Source organism: Aythya ferina, assembly GCF_964211825.1.
Source record: "Aythya ferina genome assembly, chromosome: 26".
Taxonomy (NCBI): Eukaryota; Metazoa; Chordata; class Aves; order Anseriformes; family Anatidae; genus Aythya; species Aythya ferina.
This window is the reverse complement of record NC_140324.1, coordinates 2447516-2475056: the sequence shown is the minus strand read 5'-3', so window position 1 is coordinate 2475056 and position 27541 is coordinate 2447516. Positions and strand designations below refer to the sequence as shown.

At 49.1% G+C, this 27541-nt stretch overlaps 2 protein-coding genes across 5 annotated transcripts in view; both read right to left on the bottom strand.

Moving 5' to 3' along the window:
• Positions 1-10505, bottom strand: part of MARCHF2 (membrane associated ring-CH-type finger 2) — a 34587-nt gene extending 24082 nt beyond the window's left edge. The window contains exons 1-2 of one of the 4 annotated variants that reach the window (XM_084498662.1): positions 10428-10474; positions 2624-2929 (exon numbers count right to left, since the gene is read on the bottom strand). Coding sequence is in view for 2 of the 4 variants with exons in the window: in XM_084498664.1 (XP_084354790.1) it covers positions 72-162 (91 nt within the window). In the remaining 2 variants the exon portion in view is untranslated. Of the gene's footprint in view, positions 1-71; positions 418-2623; positions 2930-10427 lie in introns of those variants that run through there. The other 3 variants (XM_084498663.1, XM_084498664.1, XM_084498661.1) reach the window with 3 other exon arrangements.
• A 1070-nt stretch (positions 10506-11575) lies between these two features.
• On the bottom strand, positions 11576-27496 carry RAB11B (RAB11B, member RAS oncogene family). The gene is made up of 5 exons (XM_084498667.1): positions 27346-27496; positions 21268-21463; positions 19219-19412; positions 17635-17715; positions 11576-13392 (listed from the first exon to the last, which is right to left on the bottom strand). Exons 1-5 carry the CDS (start codon positions 27383-27385, stop codon positions 13247-13249), a joined length of 657 nt encoding a protein of 218 aa, XP_084354793.1. The 5' UTR covers positions 27386-27496; the 3' UTR covers positions 11576-13246.
• Positions 27497-27541: the final 45 nt, after the last annotated feature.

Genomic DNA, 27541 nt, shown 5'->3' with positions numbered 1-27541 from the left:
GATTTGGGTAAGCACCGGCGTTTTTTCACCTCTTGTAAATTAAGCAATTCTTTCACAACCAAAAGCTTCACCTGCCCAAATGGCTCCCTTCTGGGTGGGCACATTCAAGAGGGGAAGAGGAGCACTTCTCTGGTGTCTCAGCACCCAACACTTCAGCAGCATCCACCCAAGTCACAGAACGTTTTCTGATTTGTAATAGAAAAGCTTCTAATTTATCACAGCTGTTCTGGATAACCATCTGCAAAGCCTTCCTCTGCACTGGGACAGGAATAGGCTCAAGCTCATGGGCAGGTCAATCCCCACTGAAACGACCAGAGATCTTTCCATCAGCTTTGAAATGAACTGAACGGGTCCAGCATGGCCTCAGCTCAGCATCTCCGTCCTTCTGTGCAAGGAGCATGCAGAGTTAATGCCACTTTTCTTATTGCTTTCCTTTTTTTTTTTAAAAAAAAAAATTGCTTTCCTTTTTTAAAAAAAAAAAAGGCAAAAATAAAAAGCTGCTCCAACTCTAAAGAGCAAAAAGTAAGATGATAAATGCTATTGGAATGACTTAAGTCAGCTGTTTTGCAAGTTAAGGAGTTCTTTCAGTTTTAAAAGCCTCTGACTGAAGCAGACATGAGAAGATATATGCTTTTAATAAAAAGGTTGGTTCCATTTGTTCAGCCAAAATCTTGTTTATTTTTAAGTCCAGAGGAAAAAAGGCCCATTTTGTGTATTGGAATAAAACTGTTCTCACTCCCTGTGTCCTGGGAGTATTTATACTGAGGCTCTTTGTGCTCCGCATCTGACAGCTACAGGCAGCCCCGTGTCCTTGCCCTGGCAGCCCCGCTCGGGGTGCGGGGGAATTGCCACCCCGCAGTCTATCAGGAAGCGCATGGTTTTCGATTACAAGTTATTTGGCATTTCCTTGTCGGGGTCCGTCCCAGGGTGGAGCCTGAACTCACTGCTTTAATATGCAACTGACTCATGTCATTCAGCAAACACAAAGGAAAAGCAGCGAGATTTTCATGGATACAGTTAGCGGGGAAGTCACTGAAATCCAAAGATAACATCTGCGGTGTGCTCCATTTCCAATTCCATACCCAGCTGCACATGAACTATGGTGTACAGCCAAGCCAGTCCCTTTCCTGGCTCCCTGAAGGCTTCAGCTCATCACCACGCAGCCTCCTCTCACAACTGTCAACAGCTCACCGAATCCAAACCCAACCTCTGAACAGAAACCCCAAAAACACAGCCGGGATGAAGTACCAAACAGCTGGTTTGAACCACACACGGCTTTTTCTGGGCAGCTGTGATTTCTGAGCCTACTCCTTGGAGATGTATTTCTTATTCGCATTATTAAAAAAAAAAAAAAACAAAAAAAACAAAACCAAAACCAATAAAGATCTCCGAGACATTAAGTTTATTACCAATGTCTCCTCTGCTGCTCGCTTAGACAAGAGCAAATAAATCAGAGGTCTCTTCTCAGCAACATTTTGTAGCCTAAGCTGCTAAGCAGATCCAGGATACAAACGGTCGAGCTTTCAGGGCTTATTCAAGCTGAAGAAAAATAAACCCTGTTTGTGGAAAGTTGGCTCAGCAGAGCGATTTGTGCACCAGGGCTCCAAAACTCAAACACGTGCAGCGAGATGCGGCGTCCCTCGAAGAGCATCGAGCACCCTGCTGCACCGCAGGGCCCGCGGTGCTCCTGCAGGATCCTGCCTGCTGCCCAGCTCACGCAAAACATTCCTGTAAAAAATCCTCCTTAGCAGTCTTCCAGCATTGCAGTAAGAAATGCAATCCGGTTTGTATCATCCAGAGGGCAACGGGAGTTTCTCAACTCCCCAAAACGATTGAGCAGCTCAGGGCTGCAGAGGTCAGGCTGCTCTCTGTCCAGAAGTCATGCCCAGCAGGAAAAGCAAAAGACAAGGAGCTAAAGGCTCTGTTCTGCATATCTCGAGCCTGCAGCTTGATAAGACAGCTCTTCAGCTCCTTCTCCCAGACAGGGGAACCACAGCAAGCCAGATAAATGTATGGAACAAAGCCATGCAGCGAAAAGCCAGAATCAAGATCAAAAAGGCAGCAGGAATGACTAAGGAAGAAAGAAAGATGCTAAATAGTGGGCAATTGTTAGGTTCAGGTTGTGGCTCCTCTGGGCTGCTCGTGGCTTGTCTGCACGATGAATATCTCAACCGGTGTAAAGCCTTGGAGCAGTTTTGGAGCTCTGATGGGATCCAGAGCAAACTGGAACCAGAAGCAGCTCCACCTTCGTCAGGTGTTGCTCACCAGGTTTTGTAGTGATCTTCCAAGCTGATGGCTTCCCTGGAATGTCTCCACCACGAAGCCCACCTCCCGGCAGCGCTGCCAGCAGCCACGTTTGCTGCTCTCCCTGAGCAGTCCCTTCCCCTGATGACACTACCCAAGATCTGGCACCAGGCTACAGCAACCTCAGGAGATAACCAAGCTGGAGGCAACATAACCCACTCAGAACCACAAGTAATGTTTGGTTTGTTTTTAGCTGGTAACCCATTAGATTCTTTGAGTGCAGATGGCCAAATATCCAACCACTGCTCACGCAAGCTGACATTTCACCCCCAAGAGCACGGCTTCCCAGCTTGCCTTTCCAACCCAGTTTTTATCTCACCTGGGATCGCAGGCACTGCGTTTCCTAATCATACGATCTTACAGATGTTGTTAGTGAACTGAGAGGTTTTCACTTGCTGCAGGGCGTTTTCAAACACCAGCGCTTTCCTTTTCACCACAAAAACTGGATTTCCCAAATCCTGGGGCCCTACGACTGCCTGAACTCAAACTTCTTGTGGGAGTCGGTACAAAGGATTGCTTCCTTCGCCACCTCGAGGCACTGCCACCAAGTCCACGCACAGAGGGACGGGATGAGTGGTCTGAAGTCCTCCCAGCTGCTTTTAACTGGCTGCAGAGCTGCTTTAATCTATAGAAGCAAACAAGCAGAAATCCAAATAAAACCAACCATCAGCCCCAAGCTGCTGCAGGGCTTTGTTTTTTATTTTTGCTTGTTTAAACACACTCTCTGCTGAGGGCTGAAGACAACAGCACTGCTTTGTTCTTTAAAAAACTACAAGTTCTTGTTCAGCACCCGTCTGACTCCCAGGAGTCACCCTGTGGGTCTGCTGAATAATGCTTTAAGGTACCCGAAAAGCCAGATCTGCCCACGCCTGATCCATCAGCTGAAGATAGCTGTGAAGCTTCACAAGACGTGCCCTCAGACACAGAGGAGGGAGCTCTGCAATTTCAGCGCTACTCCTGCACAGCCCAGAACTTGGGAAGAAATCTCGGGAGCCAGAGGCTCTGAAGGCAAGAGCCCGGCGAGTTGGGGTGCAAGGAGAGCCCTCCCCTAGCGCAAATGCTCACGACCTTTCACGCCATAAAACCCAGCACAGAATCAAACCCGATGCCGCACAACACCTCCTGGAGTCCCAGAGAATTTTGTAACACAGCACACAGGAAAGCATTTCGCTCCCCAGGCAGCTTCTCAATTTCCTGCCTGGCCTGCGACATCTCGCTGAGATGCTGCAAGACCTTCAGCATTAACCTTCTCTTCAGACAATGCCAGCGGAGCAGTGCTGTGAACCAGTCCGTCACGGGCCAAACCTGATCCTAGGCTCAAAAAAATAAACAAAAAAATATCAAGGGACAAAGTCCTGGGAACTTGTGAACCCTCTAATAAAGCTTCACGCTGGGAACAACCTCCTCCTGCCCCTTTAGGTTGAGATGGAGATGCTGTGCGGGACCTGCTCGTGCAGCTCTCCAGGTTTCACCGTGTCACACCCAGGAGGACGTTGGAAGCTTCTGGGAAGCAGCTGTTTGGGACTCGTGTTTCTGTCACATTTGCATTTTATCTGCCTCTGTAAGGGACTCAACTCAGCTGCCCTGCAACATCTACAATACCTCAGCTCACCAGAAATCAAATAGAAACACAAACCTTTGCTCACCAGGCTCTTGCTGGGCACCAAAGACCAAAACTTGCCGTCTCTGGGCCAACTCCTATTCGGATATATTCTAGAAGCTCTCCGCAGCCTTGACCATTTTTACTGTGGTTTGATGGTGAACGTGTTTGTTTTCCAAACACAGATGACAACACAGCCTACCAAAGGATGTGATTCTATTATTTTTTTTCCACAGAGAAAAATGGTGTCACGAGCTGGAGGGAAGGGATGCCATCCTGAGGGACCTGGGCATGCTCAAGAGGTGCGCCTCTGAGAACCTCATGAGGTTCAGCAAGGCCAAGTGCAAGGTTCTGCATCTGGGTCAGGGGCAATCCCAAGCACAGACACAGGCTGGCAATGTGTGCCTGCAGCCCAGAAAGCCAACCGTATCCTGGGCTGCATCAAAAGCAGCGTGGCCAGCAGGGTGAGGGAGGGGATTGTCCCCCTCTGCTCTGCTCTTGTGAGACCCCACCTGGGGCCCTGTGTTCAGCTCTGGGGCCCCCAGCACAAGAAGGACAGGGACATATTAGAACGATACTAGGAGGCCACAGGGATGCTCAGGGGCTGGAGCAGCTCTGCTCTGAGGACACGCTGAGGGAGTTGGGGGTGTTCAGCCTGGAGAAGAGAAGGCTTTGGGGAGAACTTACAGCAGCCTGCCAGTACCTGAAGGGGCTGCAGGAAAGTTGGGGAGGGACTCTTTGTGATAGGATAAGGGGTAATGGCTTTAAACTAAAATAGGGTAGGTTTAGGTTAGATATAAGGAAGAAATTCTTTACTCTGAGGGTGGTGAGGCCCTGGCACAGGCTGCCCAGAGAAGCTGTGGATGCCCCAGGCCTGGAGGTGCTCAAGGCCAGGCTGGACGGGGCTTTGAGCAGCCTGGGCTGGTGGGAGACATCCCTGCCCATGGCAGGGGGTTTGAACTAGAAGCTCTTTAAGGCCCCTTCCAGCCCCAACCATTCTGTGATTCTGTGAGCTGATTTCTATTCCCTGCTGGTAAAAAAAAAAAAAGATTACCTGCACATTAGTACCAGGCCTAGCACACACAGGCAGGTTAGTGACTGGCAATGATGAAACCCAGACAGCGAGTATCCAGTGCTACTCCCTGGGCTCCCCCTTAGGTGGACCCTCATTTTCACTTAATTTTGTAGGGATGGGTCTGCTGGAACACGGCAGGGCTCCTGTTAGCCCAGAGATTGGGATATACATCGTGTCTTTCGCCTTCTGGTTTGTCAACCGAACTATTTCAGCAGATCATTGCCTAATATAGGTTATATTAGGCAATAATGTGTTACTCAGTGCTCAAAAAGCAAAAGAGTCAAGCGAAGATGCTGGAAAATAATCAGTGTAAAAATGAGAAGCCGAAAGGATGACTTTTTTTCTCGCTACAGGCTGTACTTTGGAAAGATCAGGCCATGCCTAACAGCTGGAGTGCCAAAACGAACAGAGTTATCTCAGATCTTCTGAGACTTGTTATCTGCCCCGAGACCGTATGAAAGGAAAGTTTACTGCTCCTTAATTACCAACATCTGGAAAAATGAATTGCAACATTCAGAGAAAATTCTTTGCAGAGGATATCTCCAACCAAAACTCAGCCATTTTAATAGCAAGTTCCATAAGGAAACAATCGAAAACAAGCTGGGACATGAGGAACACCTGCTCCTCCTCCGAGTAGTCCGAGGCCATCAGTTTTTAAGAGGTGAGCAGCAGCATGATTCACCACGTAACGCAACCGTACAGCCTCTGTTCCCACCTCCCCCTGCACCTTATTATTCCCTTGCTGTAGGGAAAGAAAGATGCTTTAGAAAGGCTTGAAAGTTTTCTCTAAATCACAAACCAGGATGAAAACCACATGGCTATTATGCCCACTAAGCAATGCTTGCAGAAATTACTTTTCAGAGGGGAAAACAACCCCCAGCTACCTGCCAGCACACCCCTGCTCCTGCCGAGCTAGGTGGCCTCTCATTTCCCTCTGCACCTCAGACTTCTACCAAAATAACAGCAGTAACTATGCACGAATGCTCCTGCTTCCTATCCCGAGAGCTTCAGAGAGCTCCCCGTTAAAGAGAGGCAGCATCTGCAGCAATGCCAAAGCTCAGCGGCTCCCCTGTCCTGTGCAGTCACCTCCCAGGCAGTTTCAGTTTTATTCGGAACAAATGCATTTTCCAGCTCTGGGCAATACACCAGAAGGAAAAAAAAACAAACCACACTTTACTGTAGCAGTAACGCATGCACCAGATCAACACGGAAGCGCCCACACAATGTTGGGTCGGTCAATCATTACTCAGAAGGATGCAAAACATTATTTTGGGACCGGGAATCCTGTGCCAGAATTTGCGCTCGCCTCGGCGTCCTCCCCCTTGGTTTACAAAGCACCATTTACACTGTTTTACAATTAATAATGCTTCGTCTGGAGACAAACTGGAGCTGGAGGAAGCTGCCTGGCAGCACGCAGCGGCCCTGCTCAGGAGGGATCATGCCAACGGCTCAGGCCAGCACGCAGCCAGCGCTCGAAACCAGGCTGATCTGTGAGCAGGCATCTGATCTGGAATTTAACTTGCCTGTTTATATTTTTCAACCTTGCTATTTCACCAAAATATCACCAAAATTTCACTTGCTCAGTCTCCGAAGAGCTTGCCAGCAAAGCCAGCTCCCACCCCTCCACACCTGAAGAGCCCCAGGGCAGGCTCCAGCCGTGAGCATCCTCAGTCCCCACGGCCAAGGAGGAGTAGCTGCTCCATGCTGCCTTCACCAGCGTCTCCCTTTCACCTGCTCCTTACTGCTACATGCTCCCTCCTCAGTTCTGAAGGGAAACTTCACTGTTGATACCAGTGCTGCAAAATCCCAGTCTCTCCCCCCGCCACTGAAGTCTGCGATATTTTGCTTAGGTTGCATTCCTTGTGGAGACACAGGCCTTGACCGATCTGTCTGCAGGGAAGTACAAAAAACCGTGGAGGAAATAAAAGTTGAGAACAGTCCAGAGCTTCAGTTTACCTTGCAAACTGCTGACAGCACCTTCCCCTCTCACCCCTCTCAAAGCTTTTGGTTGAAACAGGGCTAAAGACATCAAAGCTTCAAACAGGACCATAGGTGTTAAAGCAAGACTTCAAGACCTTGGCTCGTTTGTTTGTACTTGACACTTTGTCCAAGGCAGCACTGCTCCTTGCTCCTCTGAAAAAACACCCTCTTTTGGGGAGCAGCAGGAAAATGCTTCCTTCAGCCTGTCGCTGACTCCACGACAGGCGGCTAACATCGCAAGAGCCCTTCCAGTGCCTGTCCTTGAGGTTAACCACACTCAATCACCTTCTGTTTGACCAGAAACTGGAAAGTTGAGAAATTGAAGCTGAGAGTTGGAAACCTGGAAGGAAAGACGTGGAGCTGCCTGTTCTGACTGCAGCTGGGGACAAATCACAGGTCGCTGCTCACCCAGGAGAGGCCCAGGCCAGCACTGAGCACAAGAGGCAGGGCAGGCTCCGGGGCAGCGTGGCTGACCGTGGGTGCTTGCTTACAAGAGGACACGAATGGCTCAGTCTCTCCCCCGAGATGCTTCATCAGTCCTTGCCTTCAGGATTTTGCCATTCTGCATTTTGCCACCAGCGCGCAGAGCTCTTGTAACACACACCAGGTACACGAACGGAGCTGTTCCACCACCGAGGGGCTCTTGGTGGCATTTGTAGTGCTGCTGTGCCAGAGGGGACCCACTCTAATGATGGCAAGCATGGCACAAGCACGACACAGCCCATGGGACCACGTCCTCCCCAGGGGATCGGTGCTGTCATGGCCAGCACAGAGCAAGGAGAGACGGAGCCAGGGCTTGGGCTGGCATAGGGTAACCCCGCGGGTCGGCACCATAGAAGGCAGCTTGACACAACCCACACGGGAGCTGCCTGCCCAGCACTCGCATCAATCCTGTGCCACGCTCAGCTCTGCCTGTGACCCCCTTGATTTCTCACCTGGCTCCTCTCTCACCTCGCGGGGCCCGCATGGCTCTTCCTTACTAAGCTGGAAGCAGTGAGCGTGTGTCCAGGGGGACAAACGCAGGTACACGGAGATCCCTTCTCGCTCGTGGGGAGAGTCTGAGCTAAAAGCACACGAGCACAAGTCACCTAGAAGCAAATAAAACTGGGGGGTGGAAAAAACACACCAGTTACAAACTCTGCTCCAAGAGGAAAACAAGCAAAGAGTTTATGAAACGGAAACTCTGAAATCTCCAAATATTCGAAACTGAGTCAAAGTCAAGTAGGGGAAAAACAAACTCATCCTGTAGTTTATAGTGCAGGATGCCTGATTCCTCCCTTCATCTTCTAGGAAGTGGTTCTGCATTTTTCAGAGTCAGAAGCTAAGATGTTTTAAACAACAGAGAAAAAAGCCCCTAAATTTACACTACACTTTGTATCTCAGCTTGCAGAACTACTCCAGGCAGTCACACAGTGAGGACCTGCAGCAGTCCCTCAGGGCCAACAGGCTCTCAGAGCCCGTATCCAGCCTCTCCTTCCCCAGTTCCCAGATCGTGCTGGAAGCATTTGGGGTTGATTCTGGCCATGCTGTCTGAAGGAATCTTTGCAAATTCCTCCTGGGGAAACATCGTGTCCTCCACTTGCTTGATCCAGGCCAGCATCAATAACCAGGAATGAGAAAGCCCCTCTGCCAGCATCTCTTAAGGCAAGGACTCTGTCAGAAGCTGTTTATGATCAGTACATTCATGACACTGCTCCTCTGCTCGGCCTCCTTGGTGTCCAGCACGGGGTGACCTCAGTCTGCAGCCTCAGTGCAATTCCACAGCAAAATAAAACCAACGAATACAGCCAAGCACAACAGAAACAAGAAACCATCGGTTCTATTGCTTTTTTTTCTGTTTCCACTTATTTTTTCAATAACGCCAGTGGTGTTGATCAGCGAGCCCTGCAGACAACCCAGATTTCACAGCTGGTACTCAACATCCACGGCACACACGTGAAGCACAGGCTTCCTGTGCCACCTGGCCCACGGTTGCTGGCCTGCAACGCTCCAGCCCACGCCTGCGGGAAGCTGGACCTGGCATCCTCAGTTTGGGTTATTAAATTCACCGCTGTGGCGCATGTGACAAAGGGATTTTCCAGTCCCTGCTCCTCTCCCTCCAATCCTGTTCCTGAAGGGCTCCTTACCATCAGTGCTTCAAGTGCACCTGGAAAAGCAGCGCTTTTCTAGTCCTCCACTCTGCCCTGCAGCTGTCTCCGTAATCCTTTGGAGATACAAAAACTGTATTCAGACACTTAAGCTTTGGAAAGACGAGGCTCACATCCAGCTGTTGGAAGGATTACTCCATGCGTGTGCAAGCCTGACAGCCACGCAGGGTCGCACGTCCCTGTGAGCAGGGTGAAGGGGACCGGCCACGGCCACTGGAGCTGACCCAGCACAGCGGCATCACCAGGACTCTTGGCAAGAGTCTGGAGAGGGTCTGGAAGATGGAGAAAGTGCCGGAAACCACATCCAAAGGGAAAAGTGCACAGAAACGCTCGGTGGAAGAAGAGAGGAGCAGAATCAGAGCCCTGAAGAAAACAAGGGCTGGTAGCAGGGCCGAGAGGGGGAAACAAACAGCCCCATGAGCACAAGGGAGGGATACGTGAGGGATATGGGGTGGGAGGAGAAGCGGGTCCCCAACTGGGGGATCTCCCTCGCACGTGCTGGAGCAGGACAGCTGGTTCTCGGGGTGAAGCAGCCACAGCTCCAAACGCCACCGTGCCCGATGAGCAGCCAGAGCTGCTCCTGCTGGCCCCGACACCGCTGCCCACGGTTCCCAACCTGCCTCCTCGCACGGCCTCAGCCCCACAAGGCTTCCTCCAAGGTGCGGGGCAGCCGGGGCCGTCCTGAGGGGCAGCGTCCAGCCCGGAGCCGTGACACTTCCACAGGTCGCCCCGCTCAAAGCAGCCTCGGCCAAAGACCCCCGAGGGGCTTTTGGGTTTCTCGAGGGGGTCCCGGCACCGGGCAGAGCCCAGCGGGTGGGAGCAGAAGGCTCGGAGGCCGGGAGGGCCCCTCCAATGTCACGGCCATCTTCCTCCGCCACCGGCCGGCTCGCCCCTGGGACGCGTGCCGTGATCCAGCAGTTTTTGGCCTCCGCCGCCGCCGGTTGAGACGTCAAAAATAATAAAAATAATAAAAATAATAATAATAAATTTTTAAAAAAACGGCGGAGAGGAGACGGCGAAACTTCAAGGGAGGCCAAGCCGGGGCCGCGCAGGCCCCGCGGGGTCGGGATGCGGGAGCGGAGCCGCTCCGGGACGGGCACGGAGCGAGGAGGGAACCGCGGGGGCCGATTTGGAGCCCCCCCCACCCCCCGTTCGCCACCCCGGGGCCGGTCCCCGCCGGCTCCCAGCGGCTGCGGGACCCCCGGGGCCGGGCTCGCCCGGAGCCTCCCCCCCCAACCGCTGCGGGGCTCGGTCCCGGTCCCGGTCCCAGTCCCGGTGCGGTCGCTTCGTGCCCGGGGCCGCCCCCCCCCCCGCCCCGTACCTGCGGTCCCGGCGCCCGCGGCCCCTCAGCGCGGCGCGCGCCGCCCCATCGCCGGCTCCTGCGGCCGCCGGGCCCCGCCCACCCGGGCCACGCCCTTCGCGGTAGTAGGCGGGGCCTCCTCCCCGCCCGCCCGCCAATCGCCGCCCCGCCTTGACGCCGGGTCCCCCGCCCGCACCAATGGGCCGCGCCGAGAGGGGGCCGGCGGCGCGACGCGACCACGCTGGCAACAGGAGGCGTCCAATAGGAGAGCGGCTCGGGGGGGCGAGGCCACACCCCTGCGAGTGGCAACGCCCACTATTTCATAGCCACGCCCATATGGGGCGGGGCAGGGAGATGCCACGCCTACATGGGGCGGGGCTGTGGGCGGGGCCACGCCCCGTGCTCAGCACAGGCCCAAGCACCCCCATGGCCACCCCGAGCCGCCCCTGGCCCCACTCCAGCCCCTGCCCCCTCCTGCTGGCACCGGGCATGGGGGGCACAGAGCAGCCCTCACAGCAGAGCCTCCCCCAGGGTCAAAAACCAAAGGAAAGCTCTTTGAGGAGGCCCCCAAGCAGCCAAGCTGCGTCTCAACCTCGTGCAGCAGTCGATCAGCTCAATGAACTCCCTGTCAAGAACAGGATTTGGAAAGCAAACACATTGACACGGCACCCTGGACCAGAAGGCTTCTAAAGTGCATGATTGTTCACACCACTCAACTCATTTATTAGAAGTTTTGTTCAACAATTAAGGAGCCCAGCTCCTCCCGTGGCCACCTGCTCTTAAAGGAGAGATTTTTCAGTATCTCCGCGTTCCCTCTCCCTGACACCGCGCTCACCCTTCGAAATAGGACCACCAAAAAGAAGTTTCCAGCTCCCACTTGCTGCACTTCGTCCCAAGAGGATGTTATTCAAGTACATACCAAGTGCTCAAAGTGCTTCCTGTGCTGGGACACCCTTAGGACAGATTCCTGTGATGTCCAAGGAGGAATTCATACCATCATTCGCTGGGATTAGGCTGCAAGCATGCAGCCCTTTGTCTGGAGTGGATCCCCTGAACAAAGCTGAGAATGGAAAGGGTAGGCACCACCTTGGCTTTGAACTACAGCCCTCTAGGTGCATATGCTACAAAATTGAAGGCATTGGTCTGGAAATCTTACAAAAGAAAAGCCATCAGAGTTAACCGCCCTTAATTTTATTACATAACCAGACAGAACAGTTGAGACTGGAATGTCAGATTTCCCCTTCGAGCACAATTTACAGTTTCATATTTGCTTTGTATCAGAAAATACTTCAACTCGCTAACATGCAGGTAGGATTCATCAAGTGAGGCACGTTCTCCAAATGTGGAAGAATACAGAGCAAAAATTCACTGCAAATTGCTTCACTAGCCTTCAGAGAGCAGCAGATCGCCTCCAACTCTTCCTTGAGATCATTTCACCCAGTATTGCCTCGCCATAACATTCAGTGGTTACCAGAGGGATGCAAGTGTAAGAGCTAGTGAATGCTGAAAAGCCATCATCATAGAGAGTTTCCACAAGCTAGCAAGAGACTGACTACATGAAGTCGTGGTAACATTCTTCCCATTCAGCAAAACAAAATATTATAGTAGTTAACCCTGCTGACAACAGGTCTGTTACATCAGGTGAAGTACAATCATTTGAGAATTACAGTTCGCAATTCAGTAAAACAGAATAAGAGGGAAACAACAGGTTAGTAGTTCAGTGAAATCTTAATATTATGCGTTTTAGTAAAGGTCAAGAAGATTATGCACAAGGTCAATAGTGAAAGATCATGAAAAGAAAGTTTAAGATGCTATGGTTCTGCCGAAGTTTTACAAAATGTATAAAGTATTGTGTTTCTCTAACAACAACCAAACCCTTACAAGTGCAGGTATATACATGACATGAAAATATTGCTTCACTCACTCAAAACAGGGTAGGGGAGATCTAGAGAAAAAGCAGCATGCAAAAAAATTCTGGAACTAGAGAAGATCCTGCGTTCAGACACTGATCTACAGTACAAAATAAGCCTACTTGTACAGGTTGCAAACATTTTTTTTCAAAGGAATATGCTGGCACTTACTGTACAATAATGTTAACTGATTAACATAAGCCATGAATAAATATTAAACCACTTCATAAAGCCTGCATAAGCAGCACAGGCATTCATGGTGGCAGAAAAAGCAATGCAGACATACTTCATTGTTCCCAAATAAAACAAGGATAGAGAAAGATTTCCCAAGCAGGAAACGGTAAACTACACAGCCAGACTAACTGTATTAGGGGTAATTACATATTAAGTAATGTTATTTTCAACACCTTTCTCATGTGTGTGCAGCCACTAAAACCTCACTGTGAGACTTCATCAGGACAGAAAACAGAGCGTTTGGTAGGATAGCTATTTTCTTTTAATTTCTCCCCTATGTTTACAGAAACGTGAGAGAAAAATCTGACTATGGGAGGAAAAAACCTTGTAACCTAAATGTAGTTATTTCTTCAACTGTTATAGTCAAGACCCCATGGCTTCTCTCCCAGAAAGAAAACCCAGAACCATTTGAGGAGAGTGTTTCATGGGATAATATCCAGCAGCAGATGTTCCAACACAAACATGTCTATCAGATCAGTGCCAACATTTCAAGCCCAAAAGTCATCACATTCAAGGGGATTTCAGAGGCAAGGGAATGTTAGCCCTACAATTAAAGCTCTAAGATGAAAGAAGGAGCTTGGGATGGGGTAAAGGAGGGGAGAGGGAGTCACTGAATCACAGGAGATAAAGAAGTGCACACAAGTTTCTAAATGAAGCACAGACGAAGTGAGGGGCACAAGAGTCATCTACAGGAGGTCACAGGTTCTGACAGCACTGGAGTTTGTTGGATTTCTGTCCATCGGTGGTTGGTGGGACACTGATATCGACTACGTTGTTGCCAGGAGACTCATCGTGTGCAGACCGATCTGCAATCTGCTTCTGCGAAACAATGCGGTAGATTTCTGAAATGAGAACAGACTTGTTAGAGCCTAGGAAGAGACTCTCTTCAACAGAGCATGTGCACGTCTCACAGCAAGCTGTCAATGAAGATGGTTGAACCCAGGAAGGAGAAGATTTTAACTTGTGAGCTGTGAAAAGGAATCTGGTCTGAGCAGCTGTGCAGTGTAACATCTGGCTGGCTTTCCAGCTCTGTAATGGATACTCCAGCTCTGCCTGGAAAAATTAGCAACACAAGATTCCTTACTGTCTTCCACGACAGCTACTTCCTATGTTCCTATGTTCTTTGCAATGATTCCATGAACATGGATATTACTAAAATGCTTGTTAAATGAGAAAGGAGCAGCAATGCTTGTTTCTAGAACAGGGAATCTTTTTTTTTTTTTTTTTTGATAAAAATTGGCAATGTTACCTAAAACATTATTCAACAGGATGCTTGCAAAACATCGCCATGCAGCAGCAATGACAGCATCTAGTTCACCCTTTAGCTTCTGGCAAGCTGTCCCTACCAAGTGACAGAAACACTCGTTCCTCTCTGTAACAATTCATTTTTCCCACCTATGGCAGTAAAAAAGACACGAGGTCCCGTAAGGCCCCATACTGATCTGAAAATGCCTTTCCTGAAAGAATTGATTTCTTTGACTCAAATTATGCCTGAAAGCACAGGGATTCACGAAGCCGTAACTGCTGAAGAGAGACTGCCAGGTTAGCTTTCAGAAACAAACCATCTCAACTGCGGAGTCAGTAAAAATAAGTCAAGTTGAAATATTTTTAAATCATTTATTTCGCTGCCTAAGTCCTCGTTCCAACTTCCCTCCATTGTAACACAGGAAAAGGGCAAGCACCTCCCTGGAAGTCTGCGGTAAATATTATGGCCACATTCATAGAGCCACAGCCTCAAAACAGCAACAGCCAACTCATTATCAAAGATTAAAAATCACGGGGAATTGTGAAGCTTTGTTTGGGTGTGTTTTTTTTTGTTTTGTTTGCATTTGAAAGAATCTGCACATATTTGCCCTGTTTCAAATGGAATCTTTTAACCCAAGACTGATCCCCTTGCTACCTTCAGCCCCTTTTTGCTGTTAGGGAAAAGGAGAGACGATGACATCCACCCTCTTTTGTGCTCAGTGGTGAATTTTAATACTAGCTGTTCAGAATTATTACTAAAACCTCCCTCAAACTGGTGGCCACCAAGGGAACTCCTGTCCTGCTGCTCCTTTCCCTCCAAGTTGACCATGGTCTCACCCAGCTCACTGCTCTGCACAGCACATTTTTTTGTTTCTTTTCCTTCCTCAGAGGGACGACTGCCCCCCGGTAGGAACAGCCTTTTTAGGGCTACTCAGCCACACTAGCTACATCCCCACTGTACCTCAGCTGGCCAATCTCAGCACCCTTGGAAGCCCAGGATGCCACCAAGAGGCCGTGCTTCGAGTTCAGTTTGCCCAGGCCTGACCTCAGCTCAAGTTCTGGCTCCTGAAGCACCTTATCTGTTACAGAAGACAGAACTGGACAGCTCTCTCCTAGAAGAACCTTTGGCCATCTTCTCTACCCAGGGTCAGTCTTGGGACAACACTGCAAGGAAAGTACAGGATGGATGGTGACAGCTGAGCAGAGCACAGACCCCACTGACAGCACAGATCCCACCGACAGTTCCAGGCAGGCTGCCTCGGGTCCAGCCAAGAAAAAGCAACGTGCCTGCTCTCAAGGCTGCCCTGCTCAGGCCCTAGGCGGTCTTCTCTTCTCCACAGCTTTGTCTCAATAGCAATATCCTCCAATGACTTCACCAGCAGCTCTGGTAACATCCAAATCCTGCTGGGCAGGAGAATGTAACCAATTTTAAGTCTATGCTTTTTTTTTTTTTTTTTTTTAGAAGCAGCTTAGCTATCCTTTTTCCTCCTGCCTGCCTCCTTCTTGGTCATCTTCCTCCCACTGCAACACGCTTTTGGTATCAGCAGAGCTGGGCAGCACCAGACCTACTGATCCTCTTCTCCCTGCTTACCCCCACACCTCTGTAAAACAAGCCTTAGAGAGAATTCAGGTTTCACCCACAGAATTCAGTGTTGAAACTCAGCTCTCTTCCTAGTAATAGGTCCTCATTTGCCTGTAATCAAGGAACAGTAACAAAAAGCCCATTTTTTGGTCAGTGTCCAACAACCAACGTACACCAGACACTTCCTGATCACCGAGCAGCACCAGAACAAAGGCTCCTTCCCATCTACCTGCCACCAGTATCACCAGTATCTCCTCACAACAAAGCTCAGAAAATGGTCACCTTGAGGAGCAGTAGGACACAAATTAGGCACAACCTCACCAAACGGCATACAGGGGGGAGAACACAGAAATAGTTTATCCTCCCAGAACTCAGCTACGGTAAGCAAAAGCCAGGAACTGGACCTCGCCCAGTGTCCATGTCATGGATCTTAAAGAGCTTTTCAAGAGAGAGTACAAACAAGCTGACAAATTGTATGGATTTTTCTCCCCTCTAAGAAAAGATTCAGACTGCATGAGGCAGACGGAGGTAGCACGGTAATTCAATGCCTCTTTGACAGCTCTCTTCCTACTTAAGTCAAACTGAAATTTAAAGATTTTTTTGCTAATTACCCATTACTTCCAATTCTGCTTTTAGGAGCCTAAGACTATGCCTTCAAACATCAGCAGGTAACTTCCCTGTCACATCAAATAGCATTTTGAGACTGGACTAACAAAGAGTGTAGCTATAGAGTAATTTCCTCCTTATCCATTAAAAAAAAAAAAAAAAGGTGCCAGAACATCCCTCAGCACAGAATTCCTCATAATATGACTACTGCAGAACGCAGAGTGAAGGCAGAGCCTCTGACAGCAGAGATGCTCGAGTTTACTGGGGTTTGTTAGCTCCAGCTCAGCAGGCCTGTGCTGCCTTCCTTCAAACATGCTCGGATGTGCCTGCACCATGGTTCCCAGAAATCTGCTTCCAAGGATTAGCTTGGGATCTGAGCTACCCAACTGCAGAGAGTCACTTCAGAGCGGTGCCAAAATAATGCATCCCCTGGAAGACAGAGAGCTCGAGCACACAGCACCACAGCTGACACACCCCAGCACCTCATGCAAACCAGCAGCTAACTGAAGTGAGAGCAGGGTCAGGCCAGACCCATTGCAGAAGTTCCCCACCCAACTATACCCCAAGAAGTCACCCAAATAAGCACTGCTTATCTCAGCGGAGTTATCTGAAGCATCTCTCTTGCTCCGTGTGCTTCCCACTTTCGCAGCCTGCAGCTTGCACACCTCCCAGTATGCATCCTTCTTGCTCCTGCTACCCGCTGACCATACCACTCATACTTCTGGGCCCACCTCACTGTCAGGAAAACAGCAAGTTCCCCACGTGTTGTATTTAGCATAAAACTGAGCTGCACTCTTCCAGAAGCCAAATAAGTGCTTAGCTTTAGTTTGCAAAACACCAGCTGGAAACCCCTGTGAGCTAATCAGCGGAAGGGCTTTCATCATGCCTTTCATCATTCCTCCCCCCCTGTTTTTTTTGCCTAGTACAGCAAGGAGGACTTGGTGTATCTACAGTAATAAAGCTTTGCTGGTGACTTCTAGGTCTCATGCAGCAGGGCACTCCCTTATTCCAGGAGCAAGAAGATACATGCAGAAAACAAGTCCCACCTAAAGGAATGGAAATGCTTTTGTCCTATTTCAGACAGGGGCTTGGCAAGTAGGATAATGCTACTACCTGGAGTACCTCTGATACTACGCACAGTGGATCCACTGCATAAGCCACGTGGTATTCCCACAGCGAGTCCTGAAATTGCAACCGGACACCATGCACTCATCTACACCACTTACACACGCCGAGGAACATTCCTGGGCAGAGGAAATCAGGATCCTTGGCTTCATTTTGGCCTGTGACTGCTATCACATTCGCAGACGATTCCTGGGACTGTTAGGGGACATTCCCAGAAGGCAGCCTGCGTACCACTACGCTGTTGGTGCACAGCTGCATGCAACCCTTACAACAGCCCCTACTTGTGTCCTTGCAACAAACCAACTGCAGTGACATCAGGAGCCTAGAACATCTCCAGATTCTTTGGCAGAAAGGCACGTGGGGTTTGAGAGCAAGAACACAAGGTAAGATCAGGTGGTTTGCAAACAAATCATCATTCCCAGCATTCCCAACATTCATTTCCAAAACAGTCTTGATAACTGCAAACAGTGCCCATGAAAAAGGATCACTACCTCAGCAGGCCCTCTCAATCCCTAACAAACCATACCTGTAAGGATGTTCTTGAAGGCTTCTTCTACATTTGTTGAATCCAGAGCAGAAGTTTCAATAAAAGATAAGTTATTTTTTTCTGTAATAAACAACAAGTGGTTCAGTTAAGAATTTTAAAAACACTTTATTTTTGCTTTTATTTGGGGTTTTCACCTTTATTTCTTTAGGCCAAGTCAGCCAAGACCTAGGTCCCCCTCCCTCCCCCCCAGTTACAATGGGAGCAATTAGGTGCACCACTTAATCAGCTACAAGCCTTTCAGCAGCAGCACCTTTGACCACTGCCTCTCCACAGCGTGAGAATATTTTCCTCACTGCACTCATTTAGTCAAGCAATGCGTTTTCTCCAGCCTCGCACAGTATTATTCCCATCTGGCTATAGATCACTCCTAGAAGTGCCTTCAGCAAGAGCACAGGCTAACACGTGTTAGCTGAAAGGGGAATCAAAATACTCCTCTGCATCCCAAACCAGATCAATAGATCTAAGATATCTGAAGCAGACCCTGCCTCCAAACTACAGTAAACCTCCTGGTGATACAATCTATTTTTTTTCCTTGCCTTTTGGAATGCAAAAGATACATCTACACATAGTGAACAACTGTGACGAGCAACCAAACATCCAGCCTGGAGTGGCACAGCACTACCCAGACACAGGCATACAGGCAGAGCAACTGCAACATCTGTACCATCATGAGATATTTAGAACAGCCTTAGTAGGAAGTTAGGGGCAAAAAAGTAAGTTGCTGAACCAAATAATCACAGCAATGCTCTATTCAGAGTGTCTACCAAATTTGTTATCACTCTTTCATTCATTTGAAAATTTAAAGCAGTTTCACTAAACACAGGGCACTCGCTTACTAGCAAATTTCAGAAAAATGATTATATTCCTAGAAGGAATTTAAAAGCTGTGTATTTAAATTCCAGCTCAAACCTGACAGCCACACAACAGTAAATTGAATGTCCATTGGCCTATACAGGCAAAAAGAATATTTGACTAATCCTCTGTAAGATAAGGAAGAGAAAGAAGTAATGCAGAGGGAGCAGCTCACATCACCAACTAGACTTTTCCCAACAATTGGTTATCTCCAGGTCTGATTATCATTGCATTTCAATGAAACTAGATGACACTACTACACACATTAGTGCTCTGGAGCAGAAACACCATCTAAGAGAAGGTTCAGAATTCATTTGCAGTTCTCCATAGAACCAGGCCTCTAGGAAGGAGGGAAAGACATTTTGCATTGTGATATTTTATATTTATATTGTGATATTTTCTCCTCTAAACATTGCTTACTGTTCCTAGCCTTGCTAGAGGACATGTTTATGCTTCAGATATCAGGCAGCTCAAGGACAGCGCTTCACAAACATGTCCTACCAACAGATTAAAAAAAAAAAAAAATCCACCATACACTATTAATAAGCCAGGATATTTTCATTTACAAAGTCTTAAATATCTTTTTTTTTTTTTTTAGGCCAAAATAAAACGTAAGGTATAAGTTCAGTCCTGGACAACAACAGCATGATTCCAGTGAGCACCAACACATGAGTTCAGAAAGCACCAGCCCAGAACACACTGCCTACAAACCTGCAAAAGCCCGGGCCTCATCGGTGGGCACAGCTCTCAGATGGCGGAGGTCGCTCTTATTACCCACCAGCATGATGACAATGTTGTTGTCTGCATGATCTCTGAGCTCCTTTAGCCAACGCTCCACGTTCTCGTAGGTGAGATGTTTGGCAATGTCATAGACGAGAAGGGCCCCAACGGCACCACGGTAATACCTGGAACCACAAAAGGCACCCGTCTTTAGAGAAATTATCCGTGTTACACCAAACCTCCTACCTGCTTCTTCTGTGCTGTTCACTGCTAAAAAAGCAAAAAATGTTCCCTCCCATTTAGAAAGTTGTGCTGATGCTAATACTGTTGGTTTTTTGTTTTTTTTCCTTTAAAAACTATCTCCTAAAAACAAGTTCCAAATGCTATTTTTAATGGCATTTCTAGAAAATTTAAATGCATTTAACAAAATGAAGACTGCAGAAGATATGATGCTTTTGGTCTACTAAAACAGTGCATTTCAGAGTCAGCACTATGAGAAGGTTTTTGTGAAGTTATAGCTTATCTTTCAACTAGGAAAGATAATCCCTAGTAAAATGTATTTGTTGCTGATCTTCCAAATATCTCCTGCCCCTCTAAAAAATTGAGAGGGAGGCTATACTAACACATCCACAAGCCTGTAACCTAAAAAGTTTGCTCCCTCAGGGCAAACTGGGGCAGGTCTTAGCCCATTTCAACTCAAGCCAAGAGCTCAAGACAGCATAACCAACCTAGATCAGGTCCCTATGATGTCCATACAATCCCACCATTACTCCTCTGCTCTGCCAGCACCTGTGCAGCAATCACTGAACCGATTCAGAGCACCAAGTCAGCAGAAAACACACGCTTTTTACTGCTGGTTGGCCTTCTGCTGGCTTAGCAAGCTGAACTGGCCTAGCAATGTGTCAGGCAAGAGCCTGCACCAGCAAAAGGAGAGGCAGCATCGCAGGACTTAGTTTCTGCTAAACTTTTACAGCAGCAAGAACACAAAAACACTTGAGAAAAAACAAACTAGCGACTATAAAAAAAAAAAAAAGCAAGTTGAACTCACCACTTATCTCCTCCTGCATTAATTTGCTTTTGCATTCCTTCTCTACAGATTATTCCCTTTGGTCTGTGCTCTTCTATTTTTCTCCCATCTGTTTTGCCTTACCCTATCCACCTCAGCAAGAGAAACTCCCCTCATCTTAAATTTAATATAAATGGCTCAATCTGTGCATTAGTCAGGATGAAGTTTGAACCTTTAAACAGTGACACACATCTGTAACATTAACATCTCAACCCCATGATCAGAATATGTTCTGGATAAGCAGGCCTGCCGATAGTTTTCTTCCTCTAAAAGATACTTCTGCCTACTATCTGTATAGAAACAAATCCAATCAGAGGTTACATATTAAGGCACTGTCTGGACTAACAAAGTGCCCCGAAAGCTCCTCAGCATCCCCTGTTTTAAACAGGGACGTGCCCATTGCTGCAGTCAGCATAACCAGAGGTAATTTACATTTACCGGGTGTTCAGCAGGCACTCTTGGACCTAATTTTCAGGGCCGTGACTAATTCCAACTCACTGAGATTTCAAGGGAGTCTGTGGCTGCAGACTGTCCTAAAAATGCCTTCAATTGCAAGATTGAGGCGGTAATGAAGACCAGAAGCCACCTGCAGTACAGTAAGTTGCCATACCTAGACCCAAACTTCATGCAAACCAGCACCCAGCTTCTATCAGAAATGACACTCCACGTGATGAAGACAGCACACTGAGGGCAGGTAAAAAAAAAAAACAGAACAAAAAAAACAGCCACAAGACTCAGATTTCCCAGACTTAAGATTTAAGGTGTCATTTATCTATAAAAATATCACTAGAATCTAAAACTTATTTTCATTGTATTAATCACATATCATTATTTGCTAGCTTATGACTTGGATCTACAGCGAGGTCTGATTCCATCAGGTCCCTAATGTGTTTTATTTGTTCTCCACCTGGAGGTGTATCTGTGCTGTCTCTGCCACAATTCTGCTCTCGGCCTGAGGAAGGCACAGTACTCACGCTGAAGTAATGGCGCGGTATCGTTCCTGTCCTGCAGTGTCCCAGATCTGTGCTTTTATCGTCTTCCCATCCACCTGGATGCTCCTGGTGGCAAATTCCACCCCAATGGTGCTCTTGCTTTCCAGGTTGAACTCATTGCGCGTGAAGCGTGACAGAAGATTACTCTTCCCAACTCCGGAGTCTCCAATCAACACAACTGGAAGAAAAGACATTATTTTCAGAATTAGTTCTTCGCACCAGCATTTTCATGGAGCAGTAGTGCTACCTGGCTGCTACACTGCCTCGCAGGCAAGCCCCAGAGATGTACAGCCGGATAAACGAAGGAGAAAGTTACGTCGACAACACCTCGGATTTCACTACTCACAGCTTGCTTCCCCAGCCCCAAAACAGCCCCAAACCTTTTTGTTGCTCGCAGCTGCTCAGTTCCTCAGAGATGGAAATGAGAAATAGCAAGAGCAATAGCCAACAGCTCAGCGGTGCCTGGGAGGAACCACGCCACCACCAGTAATTAGGGGCAACAAGGTGTCCCCGTCACATCCAACCTTTTGCAGAGGAAGGCTGCAACCCCCCCTTTGAGAAACATTCGTCAAGAGCACAACACCCAGCCACCTGCCTGCCAGGAGCCTCTGCACTGTATAGGCTGCTCTGTTTTTACTAAAAAACACACACACACAAAAAAAAACAACCACTAAGTAAATAATTGCTTGCAGTCCCTGCTGGGGTCACATGTGTGTTGTATTTTAATGATTTAATCCATCAATACGTTCCCCACAAAAAGGGGAGAGCAAAATACAGCTGATACTATCAACAAGGCACAAAACAAACCCGAACTTCATCCAGCAGGACGAGCTCTGGATGGCACGAGAAGTAAAGGATGAGCTAAAAATCTCTGCCTCCGCACAAGGTGTTGCCATGTTAACAGGAAAACATTAGTGCAGGGAGATTTTTAGCACATGAAAGGCAGCTGCGCTGAGAAGAATTATGGCAATAAAAGGTACATCTCATGGTAGAAATTCCCCTGCTTTGGGGCTGAAGCTCCCTGCCGACCCTGACGTACCCTTCCCCACCTCTGGTCCAGCAGGCTGCTTCCTCACCGGGCTCTCCTCCTCGACAGCCCCAGTATCTGTCACACCAGGGGCTTCTCCGTGCTGCTAAAGCAACTACATGCACGTTCTTAAATCCCTGTGTTCATTATTGCTTGCTCTGCTCAGCAAAGAGAAATGAGACTACAACCCATTGAGCCACCCTCCCGTAGTCCCAGCAAGCCCCCCACAACGTTAGGCTTTGGGTATTGGAGCTAACAGCTCGAGCAGAAGGAAGGCACTCTCAGTCAGACTTCTTTAACCTTGGGAATATTCCCTCCTTCTGTTTAAACTGCAGATTTGTTGTTCTTTCTCATTTTTATTTGTTTTTTGTACAGAAAAGCAGGCACGGGCAGAAGACCCTCCTGCTCCATCCGCCGCAAACCACAGAATACTTCTCACTACAACTTTGGCTGCAAACTGATCTCATCTCAGTGTTATTTCAGATTTGCTTTTTGTTTTCCAACGCTCAGGCCATTGTTTCAGGCTACGGATTTGGCAGCACACTCTCTAGCTCCCATACCCCCCCCCAACACAACCAAGCATTCCCTAACTCTTGCTGTAACCCTCCTCGCTGTGCTGCACCAGCTCCTGAGCTGCACCAGGAGACCGCTGAAACGCTCCGGATTCAGCCACCGGCCCTTCATCCAGCTGACAGCACGGACAGACGGACAATTGTACCCGCACAGCTGAAAATCCAAACACAAGCAAGGCAGGAACGAGCAGCCAGCAGATCAGGTGGTGGCAAGGAGCCACGGCTCCCCACCCGGGACGGCTCAAACCAGCTCCGTGCAGCTCTGGCTTTACTCGCAAGCAGCCTACGGCATTTTTTTATATATATACATTTTTTTTTTTTCAGGCATGAGAATAGATTAAAAAAAAAATCTCAGTTCTAACTCTAGGACTGTCAGTTTATTTTCCAGACCAATGCTTCTCACCCCTACCCAAAACTCATCCCACTGGGCACTGTGGGGACGGGCCGCGGGTCACCCATTTCGTACAGCGATTGCTGGCTTGCGGGGGCTGCACCCCACAGCAGAAACCTGGCCACAAGAGCAAGAGTATAAATCACACAGGCTAGCCCAGCTTGACAAAAATTCAAAGCTTTCAATTGCTTCTAACAGGAGTTACCTTCTAATGAAGCCGCAGCTCAGGAAGGCACAGCCAGCTCTCCAGGTCACATCCATCTTCCACCCTCTGGTGTTTTAAAAATCACCAATTTCAAGCCTAAACTCCGCAAATGGCTCTTGGGTCATTAGCTCCATTTGCTGCAGGAAGAAAATTTAGGGTGTCTCATGCCACTTTAGCTGGTTTACCTGCCGCTGCTGCAAGCTGGCTACCTTCAGAGCAGCAGCGCCCCTTTACCAGGCTGTTCCCACTCCAACAGAGCTGCTCAGAGCAGCTTTGAGATGTCACCGAATGCAGAAGTGACAAACAAAGGCAGTCAGGTGCAAACTCAGCACCAAAAGCAATGTTCTCTCTGCCTCACAGTCTGCAAGTGCTTCTTGCTAATTCTTGATCTTGACCATTAATCAAGCGTTTTCTCTTGCAGCTGAAGGACACAAAGAAGCCCACGTCTCTATTTTCTCCAGGAATCGAGCAGGAAGACACCTTTGAACTTCAGGACAAAAGCAAATCGAACTTGGGGAAGTTCCTCTACTTGGAAACTGCTCACTAGACAGGACTGCGTGTCAGAATGCACAAACCTGAACAGAGCTCAAGTCCCAAATCAAATGCAGGAGCATGAACCCTCGCTACATCTCCCACTGAAATCACTCTCCTCAAACAGCCTCTGGGCCACGCTGGTTTTGACTCGGACATGATCTGAAACAGTCAGTCCTCATCAGATGGGGAAGTACAAAAGCAAGCCACTCGCAGTGCCCAGTTTGCATCCCGAACTGCAGTGCCCCACCTTTAGCCCTTCCTGATTTTATTTCTCCTCCCTGCCCTGTGCCCGTTTGCTGCTCACCATTCACCACATCGCCCCGCCATCAACTGCAAAGCATCAGAGGCCTCTCCTAACGCCTCCGTGTCAGCAGCACGGGCACCATGCCTCGGTTCTGGGCCTTAGGAAAGGGAAACCTCCAGCACAGACCTACAGGGCAGAGCACAGCGCCTCTCCGCACATCACCCGTCACGCCTCGGGATCCTGGCATGAAGCAAACGAAAAAATTAAAAACCTGGCACAACCCTTCCATGGTAAGGGAAATGGAAACGTGAAGTTTATTATATAATTATAAACAGAAGAGTTCATTTGGCTGGCAAAGGGAGAATATTGCTCTGCACAACGCAGAGGATTAAGACTCGAGCAGAGCCCACATCAGCAGAGTTCGTTATAAATATTAAGTACGCAGGATTGGCGGGTATTGACGAATAACGCGACACACATTTGATTTTAATAAGCAGAGCCCTCATTAGCCTTACGCTCTAATCAGAGTGGCGCAATCTCCCACAAAGGTAAAAGCAAGCTTTTCCCTATGGGTGCAGTTTTCCTTCCTTTTTCACGAGCCAGCACGTCTGCACAATCTCAAATTCAATTCTTTAAAGAAACGCCGATAGCATCTATCTTCCCGAGAGGACACCCGATGCAGAGATCGCACTTCAATAGGTACAAGGCTTCCCATAGTTCGACAGCTATTAAAACGTCAAATTCTACCCCGGACCCAAACCACTCGAAACTCAACATGAGGAGATCATTGCTTTTTTAACAACATTTTGTTTCGATCGATAAAATGAGCAGTTCTGGCTGTAGGGGTGCATGCAGAAGGAAGGGAAATTGCACATAACGATAAAGGGGAGCCAGTTTAGCAGAGCAGCTTTGACTAAAACCACATTCGCATCCCCAGAGTACCACCAAACCTCAAATTAGGTTTGACCTCTGCGTGCTACACCCGATAAGCCAATAATGTGTGTCTTTTCTACTGCCCTACTGAAGCGGCCAGTCCTAGAGCACAAAGTGGCTGACGACACCAGTCGTCATTCTCTTGCATGAGGGAACCCTAAGAGCAAGGAGCCAGCTGCGTGGGGAAATTATTACTACCAACTCCTTCGCTGTTTTCATCCCTGAGCAATTGTTTCTTACAGCATTTCTTACAAAGGATGCTCCCAACAAATGGGGCTCTGCCTTTTGAACTCTTCATAAAGCTGCTTAATATATTCTGTGCTCCACGGCAGAAGTCAAGCTCCTATACAAGCAGTTCCAGATCTTCCACTACATAAAAAGCTAAAAACTGGATTCAGCAGCAGCCGTCCCTAAATAATATTACAACGTGAGGATGATAATTTCTTCAAGTGCAACTGTGAAGGCTGAAGTCAGATTTCCTTTGGAAACAGGGGGCTGAAGAAATGGTCAGAAATTAAAGTCAACCTCAGAGGTAAGGAAATGAAATGAATCCTTCCCAGCCAGCAACCACCCCCTCCACCACTATTCCCATCTCTGACCACCATGTGCCTGACAGAGAAGAGTTCAAACACCATCTGTGGAGCAAAGAAGGGGCTAGACCAGAACTCAATCAACCCCTGGACATTGATTTTTTTCATTATGTCAATTCCCCTTGATATTTAATTCCATTACAGGAGGGGCAAGGAGGGAAAAGAAGGGGAGTTGATCCTCTTCGTTTTCTTATTACAGTGGAGATCGCATCCCACTTGATCTTGTTTACATTCGCCACTTCTCGTCCGGTCCTAAAAAGCCCAGAAGGAAGGAAGGAAGGAAAGACAACTAGATAGGGAAGGGGTTTTTGTGTTGTTTTATTTTTTAACAATAACACAACTACCCCTACCCAAGACACAGAAAAGAACAATCCTCTCCCCCACGTTTCATTAATTTAAGTGCTACAAAGTGTGCCAAGTCAATTTGCTGTATCAACACAACAGCATGGTCCCTGCCCAAATAGCTTTAGGTTGTGTCACTCCCGATAAAATTAAAATCACATTTCAAAGCAGCAGAAGTGTTCCTCGGGATGAATACAGCTCTGCCTACCTAATTGACTAGTCACAGAAAGAAAGAAGAAACTAAGTTTTTAGGCTTTCAAGTTCCCAGCTATTAAACCACTTGGGAAATAGACGATGGAATGACTTCAGAAAGAAACTAGTTTCAGACCCAGACAGTTTAGCATATTTTCCGAGGCTAGAGCTCTGCTTTATGTTCTCCTCTAACTCTACCTGTAAGGGCTTTTCCTTCCCACCGTCCTGAAGCCTGTCAAACAAAGGCACCACATAGCCAAAGCCACCCAGAAATCATTTCCAGCGTGTGAGTAACCGCTCGTTCCTTTCCTCAACCGGCGAATGGAGCCTTGCTGCTGCCCTTGCCAGGGGTCACGGCCACAAAGCAAGCACCAACGTCCAGCTCCGGGGGAATTTTTCGGTGACTGCCTATGGAGAAACCCCCAGCCCCGAGGCCACCCAGCGAGGGCACCCTCGGAGAGGGGCAGCTCTGCGGGTGAACCCACGGATGTCAGCAGCGGGAGACCACGGGATCAAAGAATCGTCTGGGTTGGAAGAAAGCCCCACGGTCACCTGGCGCAACCCAAACCACAACAGGTTGGGGAGCACGAGGCCGGCCGGCTCAGCCCAGCTGCTCCTCTCCTGGGCTGCCCCAGCTCAGCCCCAGCACCTGGGCACAACACCGGCCCCGAGCGCTCCGGGAGGCGACCCCCAGAGGGGGCCCAAGGCGCGGAGAACAAGCCGGGGGCTGCCCCCACACGACGCCGACCCCCAGGAGACCCCTCAGGCAGCGGCTCCGAGGGCCGGGGGGGCGCCGTGAGGCAGCAGCGAGCGGTGCCCGAGCTCCCTCAGCACCGGGGCAGGCCCTGAGGGGGGATCTGAGGGGGGGGGGGCGCCGCCTCAGCGGCACCCTCAGGGCGCCGAGGCCTCGACCCCGCGGGCCTCAGGGTGGGCCCGGGGGGGCCTCGGGGTGGGCCCGGGGGGGCTCGGGGTGGGCCCGGGGGCTGCCCGCGGCCCGGCCCCGCTCACAAAGGAGGCGGCGGGGCGGTACCTTTGAAGAGGTAGTCGTACTCGTCGTCGCGGGTGCCCATGGCGATGGCGGCGCCGACCCCTCTGGCTGCCAGGCACCGAGCGCGGCCCAGCCGGGTGGGAGGAGGAGGAGGAGGAGGAGGGTGTGGGGGGGCCGCTCCTCACCGCCGCAGCCTATCAGCGGCCGCCACAGCCCGCGGGAGGCGGGCGTCGCGCCG